General features: G+C 39.2%; 1 protein-coding gene across 1 annotated transcript in view; it reads left to right on the top strand.

Annotated features, from left to right (window-relative positions):
* The window catches only part of RAB38 (RAB38, member RAS oncogene family), a 64,729-nt gene extending 42,336 nt beyond the window's left edge, over positions 1–22,393 (top strand). Inside the window, exon 3 of the mRNA XM_057748286.1 lies at positions 21,534–22,393. Within this exon, the coding sequence (XP_057604269.1) occupies positions 21,534–21,686 (153 nt within the window). The 3' untranslated portion in view covers positions 21,687–22,393. The remainder of the gene's footprint in view (positions 1–21,533) is intronic.
* The last annotated feature ends 213 nt before the right edge of the window (positions 22,394–22,606 follow it).

Raw genomic sequence — 22,606 nt, forward strand, 5'->3', positions numbered from 1 at the left:
AATTAGCAAAGTCTAAAGAGGTCTTGTGTTACCACTGTAATAGAAACCCATACTCAGCTCCCCAGTTATCATGTCATTATATCTTCTACTGTTGCATGGAAACACAGGAAAATTAGATTTGGAGAGCACTTCAAAATCATCTTATTGTCTAACTCATTTTATGGTTTCATTTATTCATTCTTTAAAGAATCATTGAGTACCTCTCCTCCATGTGGCAGACACTGTGTTAGGCAGCAGGGCTATATCTGGACAGAATAGATAAAATCTTTGCCTTCTTGGAGCCTGCACTGTAGTGGTGGAGACAGGTAATAGAAAGATAAATAAGTGCAATGCATAGTTTGTCTGGTGGAGCTAAGTGCTAGGGAGGTCATTACGCAGGGAAGGAGTGTAGAGCTTGAGTGGCATGTATGCGTGGCACGTAGGGAGGAATTCACAGAGAGGAGAGCAGTGTTAGACAGCTGACCAGAGAAGGTTTCACTCGGGTATTTTTAAAGTTAAAGATTTGAAAGAGGGAGAGTATTGAGTCATATAGATGCCTGGGAGGGGAATGGTCCAGGAAGAGGCGGTAGCATGGGTGAAGCACTGTGGCAGGAACTGATAGCTGTGCTTTACTAGGATGACAGAGATGAGGTATGAGGTGATGGGATCCTGTTCAGTCTGCAGAGCGTTGTAACAACTTTGGGTTTTGCTCTGAGTGAGATGGGAAGACTTTGTGTGTGATCAGAGATATGATTTGATTTAAACAGTCATTCTGGTGGTTATATTGAGCTTGGATTATAGTAGGAAAGGTTGGAAGCAGGAGATTAGCTAGGACTCTATGCTGTCAACAGTACACTTTCTTTTAAGTCACTGGTAGTTCTAACATAGGTCAGAGGTGCCTAGGATATGATTGGAGCGTGGCTTTCACTAGGTTTTAGACTGGTTGGAGATATTTAAACCTAACTTCTAAGAGCAATTATGCAAAGTTGTTTCAGATCTATGAAAGGGCCAAAATATTTAGAAACCTTGTAAATTAAGTTCATCGTGTAGATTGAAAGTCTGCTTCTGTTATTTGCAAAGAATGTTCAAAATGATAATATTTAACATTTGTATAGTAATTTCAAATTTAGAATGTTTCCAACATCTGCTTTCTTATTTGGCTCTCACAAGTCCCCAGCACAGAAAGATTTTTCACTCTTTTGTAAGACTTCTCTTTGTTAAGAGCTCCTGCCTATTGTTCATGTGAAATGGCTTTAAGAACACTTAGCATCTGGTTCTCCTACCTGGATATTCTGTAATCTATTCATATGCCTTTTTTTAATGTAGAGACCAGATCTGTTGACAACATACCAGATGTAGAATCATGGTATAATGAGGCTTTAACTTTCCTTGTCTAAGTCACATTTCTATTTTAGATAGTATTGTACTGTACTAATTTCTTTTAACAGTTGGATCAAACTGTTGACATGTGCCATATTCATGGTCATGTAAAAGTCCCCCTTGTTTTGCAAATAATAGATTGTCAAATAAGGTCTTAAGCATTTAAGTTATTGATAATTTGAATCTGAGTCAGATTTTGTTTTAATGTCTATTAAATTTTATTCTGAGGTTTCAGTCTATGATGCCAGTTTTGCTTTTAATCTATTATTTTGCTTATCAAAGTAAAGTGTGAATTTCAGTTAGGATTATGTCCATCTAAATTTGAAAGAGACTCTAAAAACAATGGCAGCTGGCTGTTGTCTGGGGGTTGCTCTCAGGTTCTAGAGGCTGACCTCAGTTCCTAGCCACATGGCCTTTCACAACAGGGCAGAAGGAGACTCTCTTTCCGTTTGGCTACTGTGGAGTCTTATATATGATAACATAATCGAGGGAGTGACTAGTCCTCATGTTTGCAGGTCCCATCTACACTCAGTGGTCACATACCCCAGGAGGTGGAAATCTTGGGGACAGCTTAGACTTCTACTTGCCGTAATGGTTTCCAAGCAGTAACAAGTTTTCTGGAAAGTCTAAGAGCAAAAGGCATGTAACAACTGAGTCTGCCCTCTCCCTCTTTTTTGAAGTTCAGAAAATAAGTTTTACTAGAAGCCCCATCCAGTTGACTTTCGCTTATATTTCATTAGCCACAACTACCCTTAGCACGAGGAAACCAGGAAAATCAAGTTTTGGCTACCCATACACAATCAGGATTCTGTTGGAAAGGAAGAAGAGATGTTGTGTATTACATAAATAGAATAGTCAGGGCATGAATGCAAATGCCAAATAGAGAAAACAAATCTTGTCTAGTTTAGGGAAAATGGAAGTTAATAATGAAAAAAAATCATAAAAAACTCCCACACAAGATTAATCACTGTTAACATTGTCATATTTCTTAACTATATCATATTATATACAGCTTTTAAATTTATCATGAGCATTTTTCATGGTAAACTCTTTGTAAATATAATTTAGTAACTGAATAATGTTCCATCATAAAGGTACACTATAATATCTCATAATTAATCCCTTGTAATTAACTCTACATTTGGGTAGCTTTCAGCTTTCACTATTATAAATGTCATGATGAGTACTTTTACATAAAATATTTTATACATTTAAGATTATTTTATTAGGCTTTATTCTTAGTAGAACTACTGGATCGAAGGGAATGGATGTTTTTATAGTTCTTAATTACATAACTTCATATCTTCTTTCCAAAATGATGAACTAATTTATACTTTCCAACCATGAATAGCAGTGTTCGTATCCGTATAAGAACACTCTAAAATCCCAGTTTCATCATCGAGTCAGTCTGCTTCTTATCTTTATATCTAACAAAAAATTGCTAAGTATGCCTTTTATGACTTCCACCAAACTTCTGATAAAAAAATGAGATTAATTCTTCATGAGGTCAGAGGTTTGAGCTTTGTACCACTACCTTAGAAACTTTTTGTTTAACGTAATTAAATAATTAGTAATCCTCAAACACCATTTGCGATAATTAAATTCACCCAGTTTTACTTTGGAGCCAATCTATAGCCACCTTGTCCACAGGACATTATAGGGGGAATTACACAAACCTAAGATGCTAAAGGCAGTCTTCGGATCGTTCACTCTGAAATCTTTACTTCAGAAGAAAACAAAGTTAGTTTGTTGTTAGCTCTGCCTTCTCTGTGTCATCTATATTGGCCTCATACCACATCCTTCAAGCATTAGTCTGTCCCTTTGTGATAATACTTTGCTCTGAATAAACCCCAATACTGTCTTTTTCTGCCTTTAGCACTTTTCTGTGCGCATGTCCTTAGACTTGGTTTGAGCTTCCTGACCCAATTTGGATGAGTTCAGACCACCCTTGAATCTGTTCTGAGTTCACTTCCCTTCTCCTTCTATCTTTTATACATGTTATTTTTAAACCCGATCTTACCTGAGATATTCCTGTAGTCACACTGTTTTTTTAAGATCTTTTTCCTCTTTCTTCTTCATTGAGTTACTCGTGAGTATATAGTTAGAGCTTCTGTTCCTGATCTCCCTGTCCTTATTTTTACTAGACCCAGTCTTATGGATAGTTTTTCATCTGTGAGGAAAACCTATATAATTTTCCATTTGTTCTCATATATTTCTATTTTCGTAGTTCATGAAATATTTATAGATGTTCTCTTTCCTTCCTGTTATATGGGCTTCAGGGGTAAAACAAAGATATTAGGACTTCTTACACTAGTCATGGTTCAAAATTAATCACTCACTTTCTTTGTTCTGCACCTTTGCATGTGAATATTAAGAAATACATACTCCTTATGAAGAACTTAGGAAATAATCAGAATTATAAAATAGAAGATTAAAGTGGTCTGTAATCACACCACCAATTGATTTCACTGTTAACATTTGGTCTGTTTCTTTTCTAGTCAGAAATGTATATTTATTAAAAAGAATTCCATCTTATCCATTTTTAAGCCATATTTATCCTTAAAGTGTCACCCACAGAATTGTATTTTCAGCTACAGACCTATGGCTACATATACACAATACCAGCAGCAGGAGGAAGAGAACAAAAGTAAAAAGTACCCAGGGTCAGCAAAAAGAACTAAGTTGTCTTCTGAATAATATTTTATGATGCAGGAAAGCATGTAATATATCTTAGGTGGTTCTCAGGAACAAAGTCAATATTTTTAAAGTTTACATTTGAAGCAGAAGCATCCTTTATCTGGAAAAGTTATTGTCCTTTTGAATTTAGTAGAGTTCTAATAAAAAACAATCAGAAAATCAGAACTAAGGTTAAGTTTTAAGCTCCAAGAGGCCTCTTTTGGTCCCTTTTTCTCCGCCAGAAAAATTGTTAAGCAGTTACTTTGTGCCTTTCTGAAGAGGTACTTCTTGCTAGGGCATTTAGGTTTCAACTTTGCTTTTCTCTCTCTTTCTTTTTGTTAATAAATTTATTTATTTATTTATTTATTTACTTATTATTTTTGGCTGCGTTGGGTCTTTATTGCCGCATGCAGGCTTCCTCTAGTTGCTGCTAGCAGGGGCTACTCTTCGTTGTGGTGTGCGGGCTTCTCAGTGCAGTGGCTTCTCTTGCTGCGGAGCACAGGCTCTAGGTGCACAGGCTTCAGTAGTTGTGACACGTGGGCTCAGTAGTTGTGGCGCACAGGCGTAGGTGTTCTGCGGCATGTGGGATCTTCCCCGTGCAGGGCTCAAACCCATGTGCCCTGCATTGGCAGGTAGATTCTTAACCACTGCACCACCAGGGAAGTCCCTGCTTTTCTCCTTTTGTATGTCCAATATAAGAGCCTCAACTGTCCACTTATTCCGCATACGTTGAAGTTATCAGATGCCACTAGATACGTATCTGTTTGATAATGCACAACTTTGTGGGAAAATATTTTTCTATTTCTAAGTCATACATTGCTTACATCTGTCTAAAATGTTAATGCTTACATCTGCATTGATGTAGATGACTGCAATTGTGCATAAAAGGATAATAGTATATACCACTGAGAGTTTCCTGATTTTTGCAGTGATTCCTCCATGGCCAGTTTTGTGCTCTTACCCCCAGCCATTCTCCTTCAGCCCTCCCTACAGGTTATCCAAATGTTAGTTTCTGTCTCCTATGTATTATGCTCTGAAATAACAGTAATTGGCCAGTAGTGTCCACATGACCTAAATGGGGTCCCTCCTAGTACCACTTCTCTCCTGGACTCAAAATTGCTTTAGTCTCAAGTGTGAACATGTGACCGAAGCCAAACTCATCATGTTCTTCCCCGGGATTCCTCCAACTGAGTTTGAGGGTAGGAGGCCTTTTCTCTTGGGTGGCGAAGCTATGAGGCTATAAGCCCAGAGGCTGCTGGCAGCTATCTCCCTTTTTTATATGCAAAAAGCTGCTGGGCAGATAGAGAAAATGAAGTTGACTTGATGGTATTTGAGAGTCTAATTTGATTTCCTAAGGTTCTTGGTGTGGCCTGAATCTTTCAGCAATTCTGTTATTCCTGGGTGCTACCTTCCGGAGGACCTAGGCAATTCAATGAGTTTCTGGTTTTTGCAACCAAAACTTATGGGTAATCATGTAGATGGAGCACACCCGTTCTAGTAAATGACTGGTTAAATAAACGTCTCAAACTTATAGTTTCAATTTGAAAAATCTTTCCCATTAAAGGAGCATTATTCTTAGGACTCTCATGAGTTTAACTACATTAGTCGAGAGCTGGAGATAGTCTCAAGAGTCACTTTCAGTCCTGTTTGCAAAAAGGCAGAGTATGAATTCTCTCCTTCTACTCCTGTTGAAACTGTTGCCAGAGAGAAGACTTGATCTGTTTATAATGGCTGAGCTAATTTGTAGCACCATCAAGGCTAGGACCCAGGTCCCTTAATTCTCTGTCTAAAGCTGTCCTGAGTTTAAGGAAATTTACCGATAATGGATTTCAACACAGAGCAGCTCACAGTATTTTTTGTGATTTTTAATTGGTATTAGTCCATTTTTCTTTCCCTTTCACCAGCCAGTTCATTCATAATTTCCTTGTTGAGCACGTAGGTGCCGACAGGCCCTAATCCTAGGAGTGCATAAGAGTGTGTGCCACTTCTGATTGCAAGAATGTTACTCTCTGGTGAGAAGGTAAATTTCTAGGAGTCATTGCAATCGTGCATGATTACAGTTACTATAGGGAACTGCCCTGGAAGCACCTAAGAGAGCTGCCCACCCTACCTAGCCCGGGTTGGGGTGGGGCGTTGGTCAGAGAAGACTCAGCAGAGGGGATAATGTCAGGACCTTGTCATTACCAACCAGGCCCAGTGTTTACAGTTTTGTTATGAGCATGATCTCACTCTGGTCTGTTAAAGTCATGTTGAAACAAAAACAAAAATAGAAAACACATGGACTTCATTTCAGGAAAGGCTCAGAAAAATGGAGAAAGGCAAAAATGGAGGTAGTACTATCTAGGTAAGGATTGAAAAAACCACAAATATAATACAAAATCAGTAAGTGTCTCCATCCACCCCCCTCCACGACTGCCATCCACAACCACTCCCATTTTTCCCACCATTGCTCCTGATCAAAAGCTGCTGAATTATGCAAAGGGGAACACCAGCTCGGTGAGACAGAGCGTGAGATCCGTGTTCTGTGATCAGATAAGTTTATGAAACACTGCATACTCGTTCTCTGCTTGGAGATGGGAGGCGGAAAGAGCAACGGCTTTCTTCTTTCCAAGCCTCGCTTCCCAACCTGAACCTGCCTTTTCTTGACTCTCATGTTACTGTTGCAGGTCTTTCTCTTCTGCTTGCAGTTCTGCCCTGTTGCTTTGGTTTCTCTCACGTCCTCCCTCAGTGATGTTAAACTTCTTCTCCATTGAATGCAAGAAGTTCAATCACATGCCATATTCTGTGATCTAGGATTCTGAGGAATCCTGTGATAAAGAAACATCTTGAATTATTTTTAACCTAACAGTCCTAAAATTATTTAACCATAAGATGCTTTATTTTTTTGCTGTACTGTGTTATGAAACTTCAGAACTCGCTTTGAGATATCTTGCTTTAACAAAGAAGGATGTTTGTCCCTCCAAACATTCTCATATAAAACTTAATAATAATATGCAATGTTGTATTATGTCCGAAGTGTTGTATTCTCTTTTCAGGACAGTTTGCTGAGTTCTTTCAAATATCTCATCTCATTCTGCACACATTCACAATGACCTTGTGAAATTGACATTATTGTTTATCACAGATTATACATATGTGAAGTTGGCATTATTTTTTATCACAGATTATACATAAAGAAACAGGCTTAGAGAGAGATTACGGTGACTTCTCTGAGGTTTCCCAGCTAGCACTGGCAGAGCTAGGATAGTTCTGAGTCTTTCTACTGCACCTTTCCTCTTCAATAAACAAATACACAAGCAATAAAAATTCAAAATGACTAGAAGATTCTAAAACTGGGAAATGTACCTGAATTTCACCCAAAAATTCACAGCACAATAAAATGAAATCCTTGTAAATCAGGTAGATGTCAGCAGATGAATACTTCCAAGTGAGATGTGTTTGCTCTAGATGGGCAGGGGACCTGCAGATAGAGATGGAGTAAGAATAACCCAAGCAAAGCACATTGAGGGACTGGCCTGCGGCTTGGTTCAGCTGAAACCTAGCCAGGTAAGGAGAGCCCATGGAGATGAGACAGAAGAGTGAAGTTGTGGTCAGTCGTGCTGGTTGGCCCTCAGTGTAGTGGTCTGCATTGATTCTGAGTAGGCAAGGTGAGCCAACAAAGTTTTTTTGCGCTGGAAATGGGGACAAGGTATGACCATCACTACACTTTAATGAGAGTATTCAGGGGACAGTTTGGCAGGAGTGTGGAAGACAATTGCCATGAGAAGAGAATGGAGGCATGTGATCAGAGAGGAGATTACACGGGGCCTGACTCAGGGTGAAATGTCAGCATGCTTGTGAGAAAGGAGTGTATCACCATCATCATCTCAAAGTAGAGGAAGAAGAGGCCTAGGCTAATAAGATAATCAAAGCATGGCTAACTTCATAGTGTATGAAAGTGCAGAGTGTAAGGACTTTGATGAATAGTGCCTGGTCCACGGAAAGTGCTCAGTGATTATTTGCTGAATAATGAATTATTTCATTTAGTTACATGATATTTCAATATTACATGATAGGAACTTCATTGATGTATCTCCTCCTTTTTTTTCCAATACAAGTTTGTAGAATGAAGAAAAGGATAGTGTTATTCCACATCAGGAAGAAGAAAATTATGCAGCACCGCAAAGTGCTGCCTCGGGAAGGTTGCCCAGGTTAAGGATGACTTGGTATCTGACTGAGGAATTTAGGAGTTAGACAGCAGGGGTTAGTACGGAGGAGCAGACATAGATTTTAGGGTTGGGGTCAGAGTTCTGGTAGCTAGCTAGCATCGTGGACATTCCAAATACAAAAAGGTGAGTAAAAGATGGATTTGTTTAATTTTATCCTTTTTTCTTTTAAAAAGAGTTTTATTGAGATATAATTGGCATACAATAAACTGCATATATTTAAAGCATACAATTTGATATTTTTTCTTATTAGTCACCTGTTTTATACATATTAATATATATATGGCACTCCCAATCTCCCAGTTCATCCCACCCCAACCCCCCCTTTACTCCCTCAGTGTCCATATGTTTGTTCTCTACATCTGTGTCTCTATTTCTGCCTTGCAAACTGGTTGATTTCTATAGTCTGCGTATATGTGTGTTAATATACCATATTTGTTTTTCTCTTTCTGACTTACTTCACTCTGTATGACAGTCTATAGGTCTATCCATGTCTCTACAAATGACCCAATTTCGTTCCTTTTTATGGTTGAGTAATATTCCATTGTATATACGTACCACATCTTCTTTATCCATTCGTATGCTGACGGACATTTAGGTTGCTTCTGTGTCCTGGCTATTGTAAATAGTGCTGCAGTGAACATTGGGGTGAATGTGTCTTTTTGAATTACATTTTTTTTCTGGGAATATGCCCAGTAGTGGGATTGCTGGGTCATATGGTAATTCTATTTTTAGTTTTTTAAGGAACCTCCGTTTTATCAACACATTCACTTTTACTCATAATTCTTGTTTCTGTATGTTTTCACCCACGATATCATTATTCTAACAATGGTGGCAGAATGTTGCCTGCTGTATCAGTAAACAAAGGATGTTGCAGCTATCAAGCCATCACATTATAACTGCCCAAACAGTGAGCCCTGAGGGACCTCAGGATAGAAACAGGCTGCCCACCATGTAGCAGTCAGGCACTGCAGCCACCTGTGATGGTCCATCCTGAGGAGACTCATGGTGAGAAAGCACAGGATACTGGCCCCTGACAGCTGAGGTGCATATCAAAGGAATAATTTCAGTGAGTCCAGGTCCTTGCATCTTCCCATACATAGAAAAATGCTAAATTCTTTAACTTGAGATATCTGGTTTTCTTTAACAAACAGTAATCTTTTGATGTTCTGACACCTGGTCTTTGTTGCAAAACTTCCTATGTATCCAGGCTCCTCCCTTACCTCTTCAGAACAGTCCCTCAGAGCTATCTGAGAGGCTCTGTCTTGGGCTTAAGTCCTCAGTTTTGTCTGCAAATACAAAATAATTCTCAACTTTTCAGTCGACGATACTATCTGAAAGAGCAAGGATTTCAAACTATCTACTAAATAGTTAGTTGAGGGCTGGCCAAAAGGATCATATATAAAGAAAAGGTAAACTAAAGTTGTTAAGGTAGAATTGACCTTTCATTCTGTTTCATAAAAGTTCTTAGGAGGAAAAGATGATATTAAAATAATTATGTGTAATATAGAGTCATAAAAATACATAATGTTACCCAGCTTCTACTTTTGCCCCAATAAGACATTTCTAATCCTGGTAGTTCTCTCAAGTGGGTGTTATTCTCTCTAAATTGTAGGTGAGGCCCAGAAAAATTAAGTATTTGTCTAAGTTCAACTAGTTATTAAATAGCATAAGCCACCTGAAATAGTTTTTGAAGCAACAAGATGTGAAGAATTATTATTTATTTTTTTTTTTTGGCACATGGGCTTAGTTGCTCCGCGGCATGTGGGATCTTCCTGGAGCTGGGATCGAACCCGTGACCTCTGCATTGGCAGGTGGGTTCTTAACCACTGCGCCACCTAGGAAGCCCAAGATGTGAAGAATTATTTTTAAAAGACCTAAATCAATACTCCAATGTAGGTCCACTCTATTGCAAAGCCTTTAGAAGTTCAGCTCAGTTTTTATAAACTGGTTCAGTCAGTCTTCCTTCATTTTACCTAAAAGGAATGGTGTCAAATCATAGCTGGAAAACAAGATAAGAACATGCAGTTTGACTTGTGAAGTAAATTCTGTTGTGAATATGTTTTCTTTCTCATTCCCTGAAGAAATCACCCACATCTGAAATTATTTTCAGGCTGAAACCTGAACTTGTGACTCTTCTCAGGGCCTCCCTGATTGGTTCATTCATTCATTTGTTCATTCATTCATTTGTTCATCATTTACCCAATATCTTCCAGTGCCTACTGCCTGCAGGCACTGTGCTAGACACTAGGCTACAGTAGTAAGGCCCCAAGGAACCCCCAATGCCATGCAGATACAGACAAACAAGCCATCACATATTGACCATTGATAGGTGCCCAAATAGAGGGGTGCTTGTCTCAGCCTAGGGGAGTTAGAGGCAACTTCTTAGGAGAGGTGATCACTGAAGAATGACTTAAAGGGAGAAGGTGAAGAGAAGCAGGCACAAGAAGGGAGCACGTATTCATCTGAGGACCTATATGTAATGTCTAGGTGCTTCATCTGTGTGTATCATTTAATTCTAACATGTACCCTGTGACGTGTAGCTGACATTAGCCTCATTTTACAGATTAAGCAGAGGAGGCTCAGGATTTGAACTTGCCCTTTGTCCAGCAGTAAGTGGCAAGACCAAGGTTCAAAGCTTGACCCTAAAGCTCATACTCTTTCCATTACTTCCTGGGACAACAATGTTCTAGTCTCAATTCTTGGACTTGGCACATAAAGATGTCAGAATGAAAGCATTTAATTACAATAGAAATGAATTGTAAAACATCCTTTCTGCTCATAGCATTCCATAAATATGACTTTGGATTAAGTTCAGCCAATACTGTGGCTAAGTAGCTTATCCTATGTGTCTCAGTTTTCTAATCTGTAAAATAGGCTAATAGTATACCCACCTCCTATGGTGTACTAAGGTTAAATGAGATTATATATGACGCGTACATGCATAAGACCTGAGTGAGGGCTCCATAGTAAGTGTTCAATAAATGTTAGCAATTATTACTATTAATATTTTGTGTCCAGTGGGCCATTTATCTTTTCAAATTGATGAATGAGAAAATATTTTCACTGAAGGCTTTTACGTCTTTATTAATAGGGTTTATTAAGTCAGGCTAAATGATAGTTTTTACTCTTATGTTTATTCTATATTCTCTTTTCAAAACTGATTTTTGAGTGCCATCAAGTTAGGAGACCTGAGTCTTCATTCCTTCAGCAAACATTTGTAGAGAGCAGTATGACACAGTAGGTTAAGACCAGGAGCTCTGGGCTTCAGTCTGGTTTTGCCATTTAATAGCACTGGAACTTTCTGGGATTGTAGAAGCAGTGGCTGAGCATGGGCTAGAGAATCAGGTGCTGAAAGTTTGGCTTGTTGGCTGTGTGACCCTGGGAAAAAAATTTAATCTCTGTATACCTCAGTTTCCTCACCTGAGTTTTCATGGTTGACTTAGTTAATACAGTTAAGGTACTTAAAAGGTACCTGGCCTATAAAAAGTTATCAACAGCTATCAGCTAATTTTGGTAACATCATTTAGAGATGTCTTATACATGAAGCACTGTACTGGAGCCAGAAACACCAATGTAATAAGATACAATCCCTGTCTTTAAGGACACAGACAACAGGCAGTTATGACTCAATGGTAGAGAAAGTGCCAGATGGGGAGAAAGTGCCAGGGAGCACTGAAGATACTTTTCACAGTGCTGAGAGATGGCTACTCCGAAGAGATAATGTTTCTGAAAACAAAGAGTTGTGCAAGCAGCAAGAACTAAGAGGTAGCCTGTGCAATGCCAGGCACGACACTTTCCTTTTCTGTTGCCTTAATTTCCTGATGCATCAAAGATAGCAGGTTGAATTAGCGATGTGTGATTTCCCTCCCTCTTTCATACTAGGTGGTTCTCTCTGAGCTTGGAGATGCTCTATGGCTGAAGTGGGTTTCCAGATGCTGCTAGAGTGGGGGAGGGAGATAAAAGAAGAGAGCTGTAAGGTAGGAGGCCCTGGGACTATAGAGGTGTGAGATGGACTTTGACATCTAGTGCATAAAGGACAAGGACTGAGCTAGGGCAGTGGTGGGGATGGAGGAGGCCTTGTCAGAGGGACACAGTCTTTGGAGCTGATTTTATTTGTGAACTTTCATCTCTTCCCCCATATCTCCACGCTGACAATGGGACTCTATCCTGTGTTGAAATCAGTGATAATATGGCTCCCCCATCCTTCCTAGTGCCCGTTAGATAGACTAAAGTCTGATAACTTTCAGATAATAGGACATCATTAGGACCTGGTTTGTCTGAATCACACTCTTCACGTCTGTCTTCCTTTCATGGAGGACATGTGGCAAAGTGCAAAACCATGGGCTTTAGGTAGACCTTTGCTTGGGCACTTACAGACTGTTGGCCAAAGAGAAAATATAGAACCTCTGAGGATTGGATTGGAAGCCAGATTTTGTCCCTTCCTGTCACTGAGGCCTTGAGTATGTCATTAGCTTCTCTGAACCTCACTTTTCTGTTCTGTCAAATGAGGGAAATACCTCCCACCTCTGCTTTATGGTGAAGATTAAATGAAATGCCAACTTCTGAGAACAATGTCTGAGATATAGGGCTCAATTTGGACATGGCCCAGTAGAAGCTCATGATTGCAGTGGGAGGAAGCAGTTACCCAAAGGAGAAAAGGAGTGATATGGGGAATGAGTGAGGAAAAAAGTGCTATACAGACAAAAATACAGGTGTCCACTGTGCTTGCCCCATATTAAACTTGAACTATAGTGAAGTAGAGCTAGCAAAAAGTTTGGCACTTATGTGCTCCATAAACAAGCGCTGAATCTTCTTACAGAAGGTATTTTCAAAACACATATTCTGTGTAAGACTTCTTACACTGGTGTTATTATCTGGTGGGCCATCTGCTCTAATTAAAATTTCACAGGGCTGAGGAATTTAGTGCCCTAACCTCAGCGCTTCTGGTACACTTGGTGTTATGTTGGAGGTTGATGTATTTGGAAAGATTAGGCGAAGATGAATTCTCTGCCGGCTTCTAACTAGGCAGATGTAAAGGTTTTCTGCTAGGGTGTTTTTGCTCTCTGGCACTGGGGGTCAGAGATGAAGTCATTTGCCACCAGACAGACGTTCTGAAGAGCTAATTAAAAAACTGACACATACCCAAGACCTCAGATAGATTTATAAGCTTTCCTCTCTGGGAAGATCAGAATTACCACAGCTTAAAATCACTGTATTAAATGTTATTTCCAGAGAGTTCACAACTGAAATAAAAAGCAGCATCTTTAAAGGCATTCTGAATTATATGAGTGTGTCTCAGATCTGGATGCATGTTTTAAAGCAGTGGAAAAGCTTTTAAAAAATGCCCACACTGGACTTCATCCCAGACTGATGTCCGGGAAGCGGGCCCTGGGAACAGATTTGTTTGAACTCTCCGAGTGACTTGAATACGCAGCCAAGATTGAGAACTACTGATTTACAAATAAAACTATGTTAATATCTGTTTTAATCCTTGAAGATACAGTCACGTAATATCTGGGAGCAGGATGGAAAGTGGAGTTAGACTGATCTTGGTTGGAATGACAGGTTGACCAAGATCTTTTTCTGCTCTGGTTAAGTTACTTAACCTTGTTAAAGGTTAAAGTTTCCTCACCTTTAAAATATGAGATGAATTGGGAGATTAGGATTGCGATATATACATTACTAATGAGAAAAAAATATCAAATGTACACTTTAAATATATGCAATTTACTGTATGTCAATTATATCTCAATAAAAGTTCTTAAAAAAAAAAAGAAAGAAAACCATGCTTCTTTGGAATACCTCTTCAGAACTATCTGAGAGGCTGTCTCCTTTATAGTCCTCAGATTGGCTCAAATAAAACTCTTTTCTATTCCTAAAAAAATTTTTTTTAAAATGGCTATTAGTTCTTTTTTTTTTTTTTTTTTTGGTCCCTAGTTACTTTTATTATTTTTTTTTATTTTTTATTTTTAAGAACTTTTATTGAGATACAGTTAACAGACAATAAACAGCATATATTTAGAGTGTACAATTTGGTATCCCAATCTCCCAATTCATTCCTCCCCACTTGGTGTCCATATGTTTGTTCTCTACATCTGTGTCTCTATTTCTGCCTTGCATTTCCTCTTTCATAGTTGTTAGCATTTGCCTTATGTATTAAGGTGCTCCTATATTGGGTGCATATATATTTATAATGATTATCTCTTCTTGGATTGATCCCTTGATCTTTCTGTAATGTCCTTTCTTGTCTCTTGTAACATTTTTTGTTTTAAAGTCTATTTTATCTGATATGAGTATTGCTACTCCAGCTTTCTTTTGATTTTCATTTGCATAGAATATCTTTTTCCATCCCCTCACTTTCAGTCTGTATGTGTGCCTAGGTCTGAAGTGGGTCTCTTGGAGACAGCATATATATGGGTCTTGTTTTTGTATCCATTCAGCCAGTCTGAGTCTTTTGGTTGGGGCATTTAGTCCATTTACATTCAAGGTAATTATCGATATGTATGTTCCCATTACCATTTTCTTAATTGTTTTGATTTTGTTTTTGTAGGTCCTTTTCTTCTCTTATCTTTCCCACTTAGAGAAGTTCCTTTAGCTTTTGTTGTAGGGCTGATTTGGTGGTGCTGAATTCTCTTAGCTGTTGCTTGTCTGTAAAGCTTTTGATTTATCCCTCGAATCTGAATGAGAGCCTTGCTGGGTAGAGTATTCTTGGTTGTAGGTTCTTCCCTTTCATCACTTGAAATATATCATGCCACTCCCTTCTGGCTTGCAGAGTTTCTGCTGAGAAATCAGCTGTTACCCTTATGGGAGTTCCCTTGTAATGTTATTTGTCCTGTTTCCCTTGTTGCTTTTAATAACTTTACTCTGTCTTTAATTTTTGTCAGTTTGACTACCATATGTCTTGGCGTGTTTCTCCTTGGGTTTATCCTGCCTGGGACTCTCTGTGCTTCCTGGACTTGGGTAGCTATTTCCTTGCCCATATTAGGCAAGTTTTCAAGTATAATCTCTTCCAATATTTTCTCAGGTCCTTTCTCTCTCTCTTCTCCTTCTGGGACCCCTATAATGTGAATGTTGGTGCGTTTAACATAGTCCCAGAGGTCTCTTAGGCTGTCTTCAGTTCTTTTCATTCTTTTTGCCTTATTCTTTTCTGCATCAGTGATTATCACCACTCTGTCCAGGTCACTTATTCGCCCTTCTGCCTCAATTAATCTGCTGTTGGTTCCTTCTAGTGTATTCTTCATTTCAGTTATTGTGTTGCATATATCTGTTTGTTTGCTCTTTAATTCTTCTAGGTCTTTTGTAAACTTTTTGATCTTTGCATGAAGTCTTTTTTCAAAGTCCTGGATCATCTTCACCATCATTATTCTGAATTCTTTCTCTGGAAGGGTGCCTGTCTCCTCTTCATTTAATTGTTTTTCTGGGGATTTAGCTTGTTCCTTCATCTGGTACAAAGTCCTCTGCTTTTTCATTTTTGTCTATGTTTCTGTGGCTGTGGTTTTCAGTTCCGCAAGACAAAATACTGCTGATACTGCTTGATACTGCTGTCTCTAAAGTGGCTATTATTATTCTTTAATAATTTTTGTGAGGATTGGGTGTGAACAATACCTCATAAGTAAAGCACCAGCTATGTGCCCAGCATGGAGTTGACACTCAATAATACTCTGATAGTTACTACCATTTGTTTTTACTAAAATGCTTTGGTAGGCATTTTAAGCCTGTTTCTCAGGCACACTTATTGATATAAACGAAAAGATTCTGAGCAGAGACATAAAGACAAGCACACATCAGCCTAAACTCATCTGCACAATAGACCATCTTGTCATATTGCAACCATGTAAAGAAATCACAGTCAGATTCAGTCTAAGTGTATGTGTCTTGTAAGTCATAGGATGTATAATTTAGCTTTACAGCAAAAAATGCTCTTGGAGGTGTTGTTACAAATCTCTAGAATAAATGTCAATAAAAATCCCCAGGTGGTATTTTGCACTTACAGCAGCAGCTCTGCTTTGTAACAATCACCTAGAAAATGTGGACTTGGCTGTGTCCACTTGGCTGCCAAGTAGCACAATCAATTATACTGCAGTATAATTGCCCAAAAGGTCTGAACCTATAGTTTTATCAGGCAGGGTTTGATGATTCATGCTCATCTTGCACAGAAGGGGAGAGGGAAGTTAGTTCTGTATTGCTATTCTTTCTCCTAGTCTAGGCCTTGGCTGTGACTTCAGTGGTGTACAGAAAGACAGAAGGACCAGCAAGGAGGAGCAGCCTTGCCTGAGGCCCTGACTGCAACTTCTTACTCTTTTAATGCTGGAAACACATGCCCTGCCCTTACTGTGTTCCTTTATTTATTTTGTGGAAGTATTCAGGGGCACTTGGGATAAGGGTCTGGCTCTAAGGCTATGCCCTAAACACTATACATCTTGCCTTTTTGTAGTGAATGTATAGTAAATATCATGGCAAATTCATGTTTACTATTCTCCCTGGAGTCACACTTGGCCCTACCACTGACCAGTGTGTGTCTGGGGGCCAGCCACTTACCCCTTCTCAATCTCAGTTTCCTCAGCTGCAAAATGAAGGAACAGAATATACATATTATCATGTTTTCCTGATGATTAAATGAGGAGAATGTGTAGATAATATTTATCAAGTACGTGCCCTATCCCCTTCACTGTTCGGAGTGACTCACATATTCTAAGTATTAACATGTATTAACGTACAAGCACCTGTAAAGTTGATCTCTTGATGCATTTTTTACAGATGAGGAAACTAAGGTGCAGAATGGTTGAAATGATTTTTCTAGTGTCACACAAACCAGAAAGTGGGAGCTGAGATAAGAGTTTGGCCTCAGACCTGTGCACTAGACGTTATACGTTGTGCCCTTTTGTAGAAAGCATATGGTCAGTATTAAGTGGTTGCTCCTTTTCCTGGCTTCCTCTTAAAAGGTCCAATCTAAAATAGGTATGTTTGGGCTTCCTAGGTTGGGAGTGCAGTGGTTGGGAGTCTGCCTGCCAATGCGGAGGACATGAGTTCGATCCCTGCTCCAGGAAGATCCCAGTGGTTGGGAGTCTGCCTGCCAATGCAGAGGACATGAGTTCGATCCCTGCTCCAGGAAGATCCCACATGCCGCGGAGCAACTAAGCCCGTGTGCCAAAAAATAAAAAATAAATAAAATAAAATAAAATAAAGTAGGTATGCTATGGCAACCAACACCAAGGTACACATGATAGGTATTTTCGAAGTGCTCACTAAAAGATTAAGTAATTAAAAAGAGTGCTAAGGATCCATGCAGTTTTGTCTAGTAATGCATTTGTATCGGATCATGTTTATTGACATTTGACTTGCAAAAAAACCTCAGTGACTCTATCTATAGGCCAATTTAGCATTCAAGGCTCTATAGTAATCTGGCTCCAGATGCCCTTTCCAACCTTGTTATACCTCTGCTGTTTACCTTGCACAAGCTCAGTCAAAGACAGAGCTTATCTTGTCCTCTTCATCTTTGTATGCCTCATACTTAGTGAGAATCTAAATAATATAGATTGAATGACTATGGCTCGGTCATCATGAACTGCTACCCTGTTGCTGTATATGATGTAAAAGCGGTACAGCTACTGCTTGGCTCTGATGGTTTGCTTGGTCTAGAGCCCCATCCTCTATAATCTCCTGCCATAGTCCTGACACCAGCTAGCCTTTACTCGATGTGTTCAAGGTCACAATTTCACCAGCATCATCTTATCTTTTACTAAAATAATCCTGGTAGGCTGCCACTAATTGGGCTTAAGTTTTAGTTGTTTTTCTCATAAAGATGATGGATTTTCATTCATTTGTCCACATTTCCCTCTCCTCATTAGTAGATTTTGCCAATTTGCACATTAATGAAAGAAAACCCTATTTAACTGGCATGTTAATATATGAGTGGAGGTTTAAAAAATTCTACTATCAAATCTAACTTACATTGTATATGAAGGAGGGCCCTTTTTAATGCTTAAAACTTGCTTCATGAAAGAGGAAGGAACTAAGATTTATTTTGCACCCACTAGGCCTAACACCATTGTAAGAACTTTTGTTATTGCTCTTGATTTTCAAAACAGTCTTGAAAAGGAATAAAGCTTGGTAGGAGCCAGGTTTTGATGTTAGAAACAGCTGGGTGTGAGTTGTGGCCCTCAAACACATCTGCTGGATACAGGGAATGGACTGGAGAACTCGAGGTATGGGAGGGGGCGGGGGGTGAAGGGGAAACTGAGAAGAAGCGGGAGAGTAGTACAGACATATATATACTACCAACTGTAAAATAGTCAGTGGGAAGTTGTTGTATAACAAAGGGAGTCCAACTCGAGGATGGAAGATGCCTTAGAGGACTGGGGCAGGGAGGGTGGGGGGGAATCGAGGGGGGGGCATCAAGGAAGGGAGGGAATATGGGGATATGTGTATAAAAACAGTTGATTGAACCTGGTGTACCCCCCAAAAAAAATAAAATAAAATAATAATAAAAAAAAAAAAAAAAAAAAAAAAAACACATCTGCTGCATGTTCTTGCAGGGGAAGTGTCTTAATCTCTCTAAACTAAAAGTTTTATTTTTACCTGTAAACAGATATGATGATGTTCCATGTTTGGTATTTGGGGTGGAATGTTGTTGCTCCTTCCCTAACACACAAGCAATAGCCAAATGAGAACCAAAGTATTTGTTTATTAATGGCTAGGAAAGCACCTTCAGACCACCCAAATGTAGAGCTTCTTTAGTGAGATGTGCTGCCCCATGAGGCCAAAGCCTGGGAGGCTAAGTGAGGCTACACTTTTCTATTTTCTTTGAATAGGAGGCAATGGAGGACCATGGACAAGACTTCTAATGGATCACATAAACAGGTGGCTGGACTCGAGAGCAAAGCATAGATCTGGGTCTGTCCCAAAGACCCAGACTCTGCCTACGTCAGATTACTGCCTACAGAGAGCAGGCAGTTTAAGTATGGCCCCTGGGCATGATATTAGAAGGAAGAAGAGTGACAGAAGGCATGGTGAGCTTGGGCAGTGACTTAAAGGCACAGTAACACCCAGCAGGGAAGAGGGCAAAAGTACGGTTACTCTCTATGAACTGGCTTCCGTGGCATGAGGCAGGTACTTGAGCTGAAAGGAGAAATGTCACTCCCACCTGCACCCCAACAATAACAACAAAATAAATAAGAACAAACAAAAAACTAATCGTTGCCTCTAGGGCTTTAAATGGGTTTAAATAAGATTATGTATATAAAGGGCCCAGAACAGTGAAAGCACCAATGACCCCTATATCCCATAAAGAAAAGCAATTTTTTATTAGGTAAGTATTATCATCAAGACTGTCATGTAGATGAGGAAAGGGAAGCTCAGAGACATGAATGGTCTGGTATAAAAACCAGTAATACCAATAACAACATCACAAACAAACAAAAAAGCAACCAGAACTGCAACTTGTTTTAGATTTAGAAACCCTCAGAGGAATATTTATTAAGGCTCTGTAAATGGGAGAGATTTGTTGTTTCTGGAACTTGAAAAATTCCGTTAAGCTTTCATAGCAAGTGAACTCAGGGTTGGGCTTGAATGATAGGAAATGTGCTAATGAATATTTACACTTAATGGCATTAGCCACAGATACAATTTGGAAACCATCGCAACTTCTTACATTTTCCATGTAATATGATTTCATGCAATGATCTCAAAATAAGTCAACAACTTTGACATACACACGAAAATTAGGGATAAGTAGTTACATTTCAGATTGGACAACAAGGCCTTGTAGCAAAACAATTTGACAAAGTCCTTATCTCTTTACATCGAATATAAGGAAACACATCAGAGAAGTTCTACAAATTGTGATAAAGACAGTCCAATTTGACTTTACTAGAGATCAAAGTTTTTTTTTGTTTAGTGTATTAGTAGTAAATATTCTGTATTTCTCAATTTTCTGATTAGCAAAGGCAACTTAATCTGTAGTTACTGAATAAACAATATATTTTAGATTCAAATGTTTGCTCCATATTTTCTTCAAGTTGAAGCTTACTTCATGCATTTTTTTTTAAAGCAGTATTTCTCTATTTTTTAAAACTTATTTATTTATTGGCTTCACTGGGTCTTCATTGCTGCACATGGGCTTTCTCTGGTTGTGGCAAGTGGGGGCTACTCTTAATTGAGGTGTGCGGGCTTCTCATTGCGGTGGCTTCTCTTATTGTGGAGCACAGGCTCTAGGCGTGCAGGCATCAGTAGTTGTGGCACATGGGATCAATAGTTGTGGCTCGCAGGCTCTAGAGGGTAGGCTCAGTAGTTGTGGTGCACAGGCTTGGTTGCTCTGCAGCATGTGGGATCTAACTGGATCAGGGCTCGAACCCGTGTCCTCGGCATTGGCAGGCAGATTCTTAACTACTGCACCACCAGGCAAGTCCCGAAGCTTACTTCATTGTTGAAACTAGATTCATATTTCTTATTTCATATTTATCTTTGAAGAGTTATGTCCATCTGGATTGTCTAAGTAGTGTCACCGTAGGAAACAACCCCAAGTCTCAGTGGCTTAAAGCAACAAAGTCATAATTTTCGGTCATCCTACATGTATCATTATAGGATACTTGGCTCTTCATGAACCTCATTCATAGACCTAGGCTAAGAGAATTTCCATCTCTCTGCTTTCCATGCTTGCAGAAGCAGGGAGAAAAGAACACTGTGAATTGAGCATTGGCTTTTATTGCTTCTATACGAAAGTGAAAGTGAGACACATCATTTATCCTCCCATTTCATTGTCCCATGTAAGTCACGTGTCCATGCCTAACTCCAGAGAGGTCAGAGTAGTTCACTTTTACCATTTGACTGGAAGGCAGAGAGCCAGAAATACTTGTGAAACCACTAACAGCTGCTACGAAGGGGATCTTATTCCTATTTCATATCAAGGTCACAAAGGTAGTATGTGGCAGGGTGCAATTATGAACCTAATTTAGATTGAAGACTTATATGTCTTCTACAATATTATGCTATAGTGTGAGAGTATGTAAAAATAAGAAAATTGCCCTCTAATTTAAATTCAGTCTACTAACTGAGCCCACCAAACACTATTCCTCCTAAGTGATAAAATAAGTAAATAGTTTCATACTTTTGTGAAGGACTAAAAAGTAAATTTCTCTGAAGGAATAAATGAGAGTGAGGGGAACAGAAAGAGGATGCATGGAAAGAGTTTAGGAAAAGATATCTAAATACTGCCCTTTTGTCTCATATAAGTCTCTTGCTATAGCATCATTCTAGAATATTGAGTAATAAAAGCTGGTTTCTTCCCCTTAGGAAAATATCAACATTGATGAAGCCTCCAGATGCCTGGTGAAACATATACTTGCGAACGAGTGTGACCTGATGGAGTCCATTCAGCCTGACATCGTGAAGCCCCATCTCACATCTCCCAGGGTTGTCAGCTGCTCTAGCTGTGCCAAATCCTAGTAGGCTCCTGTGCTGGCACATGATGGAAACAACTCAGTCATCTCACGAATTGTGTCTTAATTCTTACCATTTTGGGTAAATGTCAGGGCTGCACCTGGGGCAAGCCAAAGATCTATGCCTGTATCTTTCCTCTAAGAGAAATAGCAAATGTTCTTTATACGTTTTTCCTAGCATCAGCACAGTGTTTACAAGCTTTTAAAATATTAAGTCTGTTACAAAATTCTGTCTTGTACCTGACCATAATTCTTCAGGGCCAGAGTTGGTCCTGTTATCTGCTTCTTGGAATCTGCCAAGGCCTCAGGTCTGAAAGAGAAAGGCACACTAGCTGTCAAGTTAAGCACTGGCTTTCACTTTGCCCCTGGTGTCTTTGTCCAGATTTCAATACATCCTCTGCTGGTCTGACAGGCCTATTAAGTAGAAACGGTACTTTCTCCAGAGATGACCTCCACTCTCAACAGACCCAGAGTTGTCTCCGATTTAGCTCTTCAGAGTCGTGTACACAGGCTTCCTGTGCTTTTGTTGCTTTTATTGTCACTTGCCATGCCCTGAATTGTGGTTTAACTGAAAACTTTATGAAAAGACTGCCCTTGTATGTGCTTTTCTGTTAGCTTTCTCTGACTCAAGCTGTGGGACTCTCTGTACGTGTAATATATATTATATATATTTTCACAAGTGAAAATAAAACATTAAAAGATGCTGTTTCCTTATTTCTGAAAGTGCTTTAAGTTTCTTAGTATTCTGAACTTTTTTTTGACTGTGTGTCCATAGTTCTCATGACCCATTTCTAAAATTTAATTTCAAAAGAGAGATGTGAAATATGCACTTAAAGGAATGGTACTATTAAAACTGAGATGAGTCCAATGCATCTGTATCTACAGTTCATATTGGCATTTAGGCCAAGAAAGTAAGCAATGCATATA

Source organism: Hippopotamus amphibius, chromosome 9, assembly GCF_030028045.1.
Source record: "Hippopotamus amphibius kiboko isolate mHipAmp2 chromosome 9, mHipAmp2.hap2, whole genome shotgun sequence".
NCBI classification, from domain to species: Eukaryota; Metazoa; Chordata; class Mammalia; order Artiodactyla; family Hippopotamidae; genus Hippopotamus; species Hippopotamus amphibius.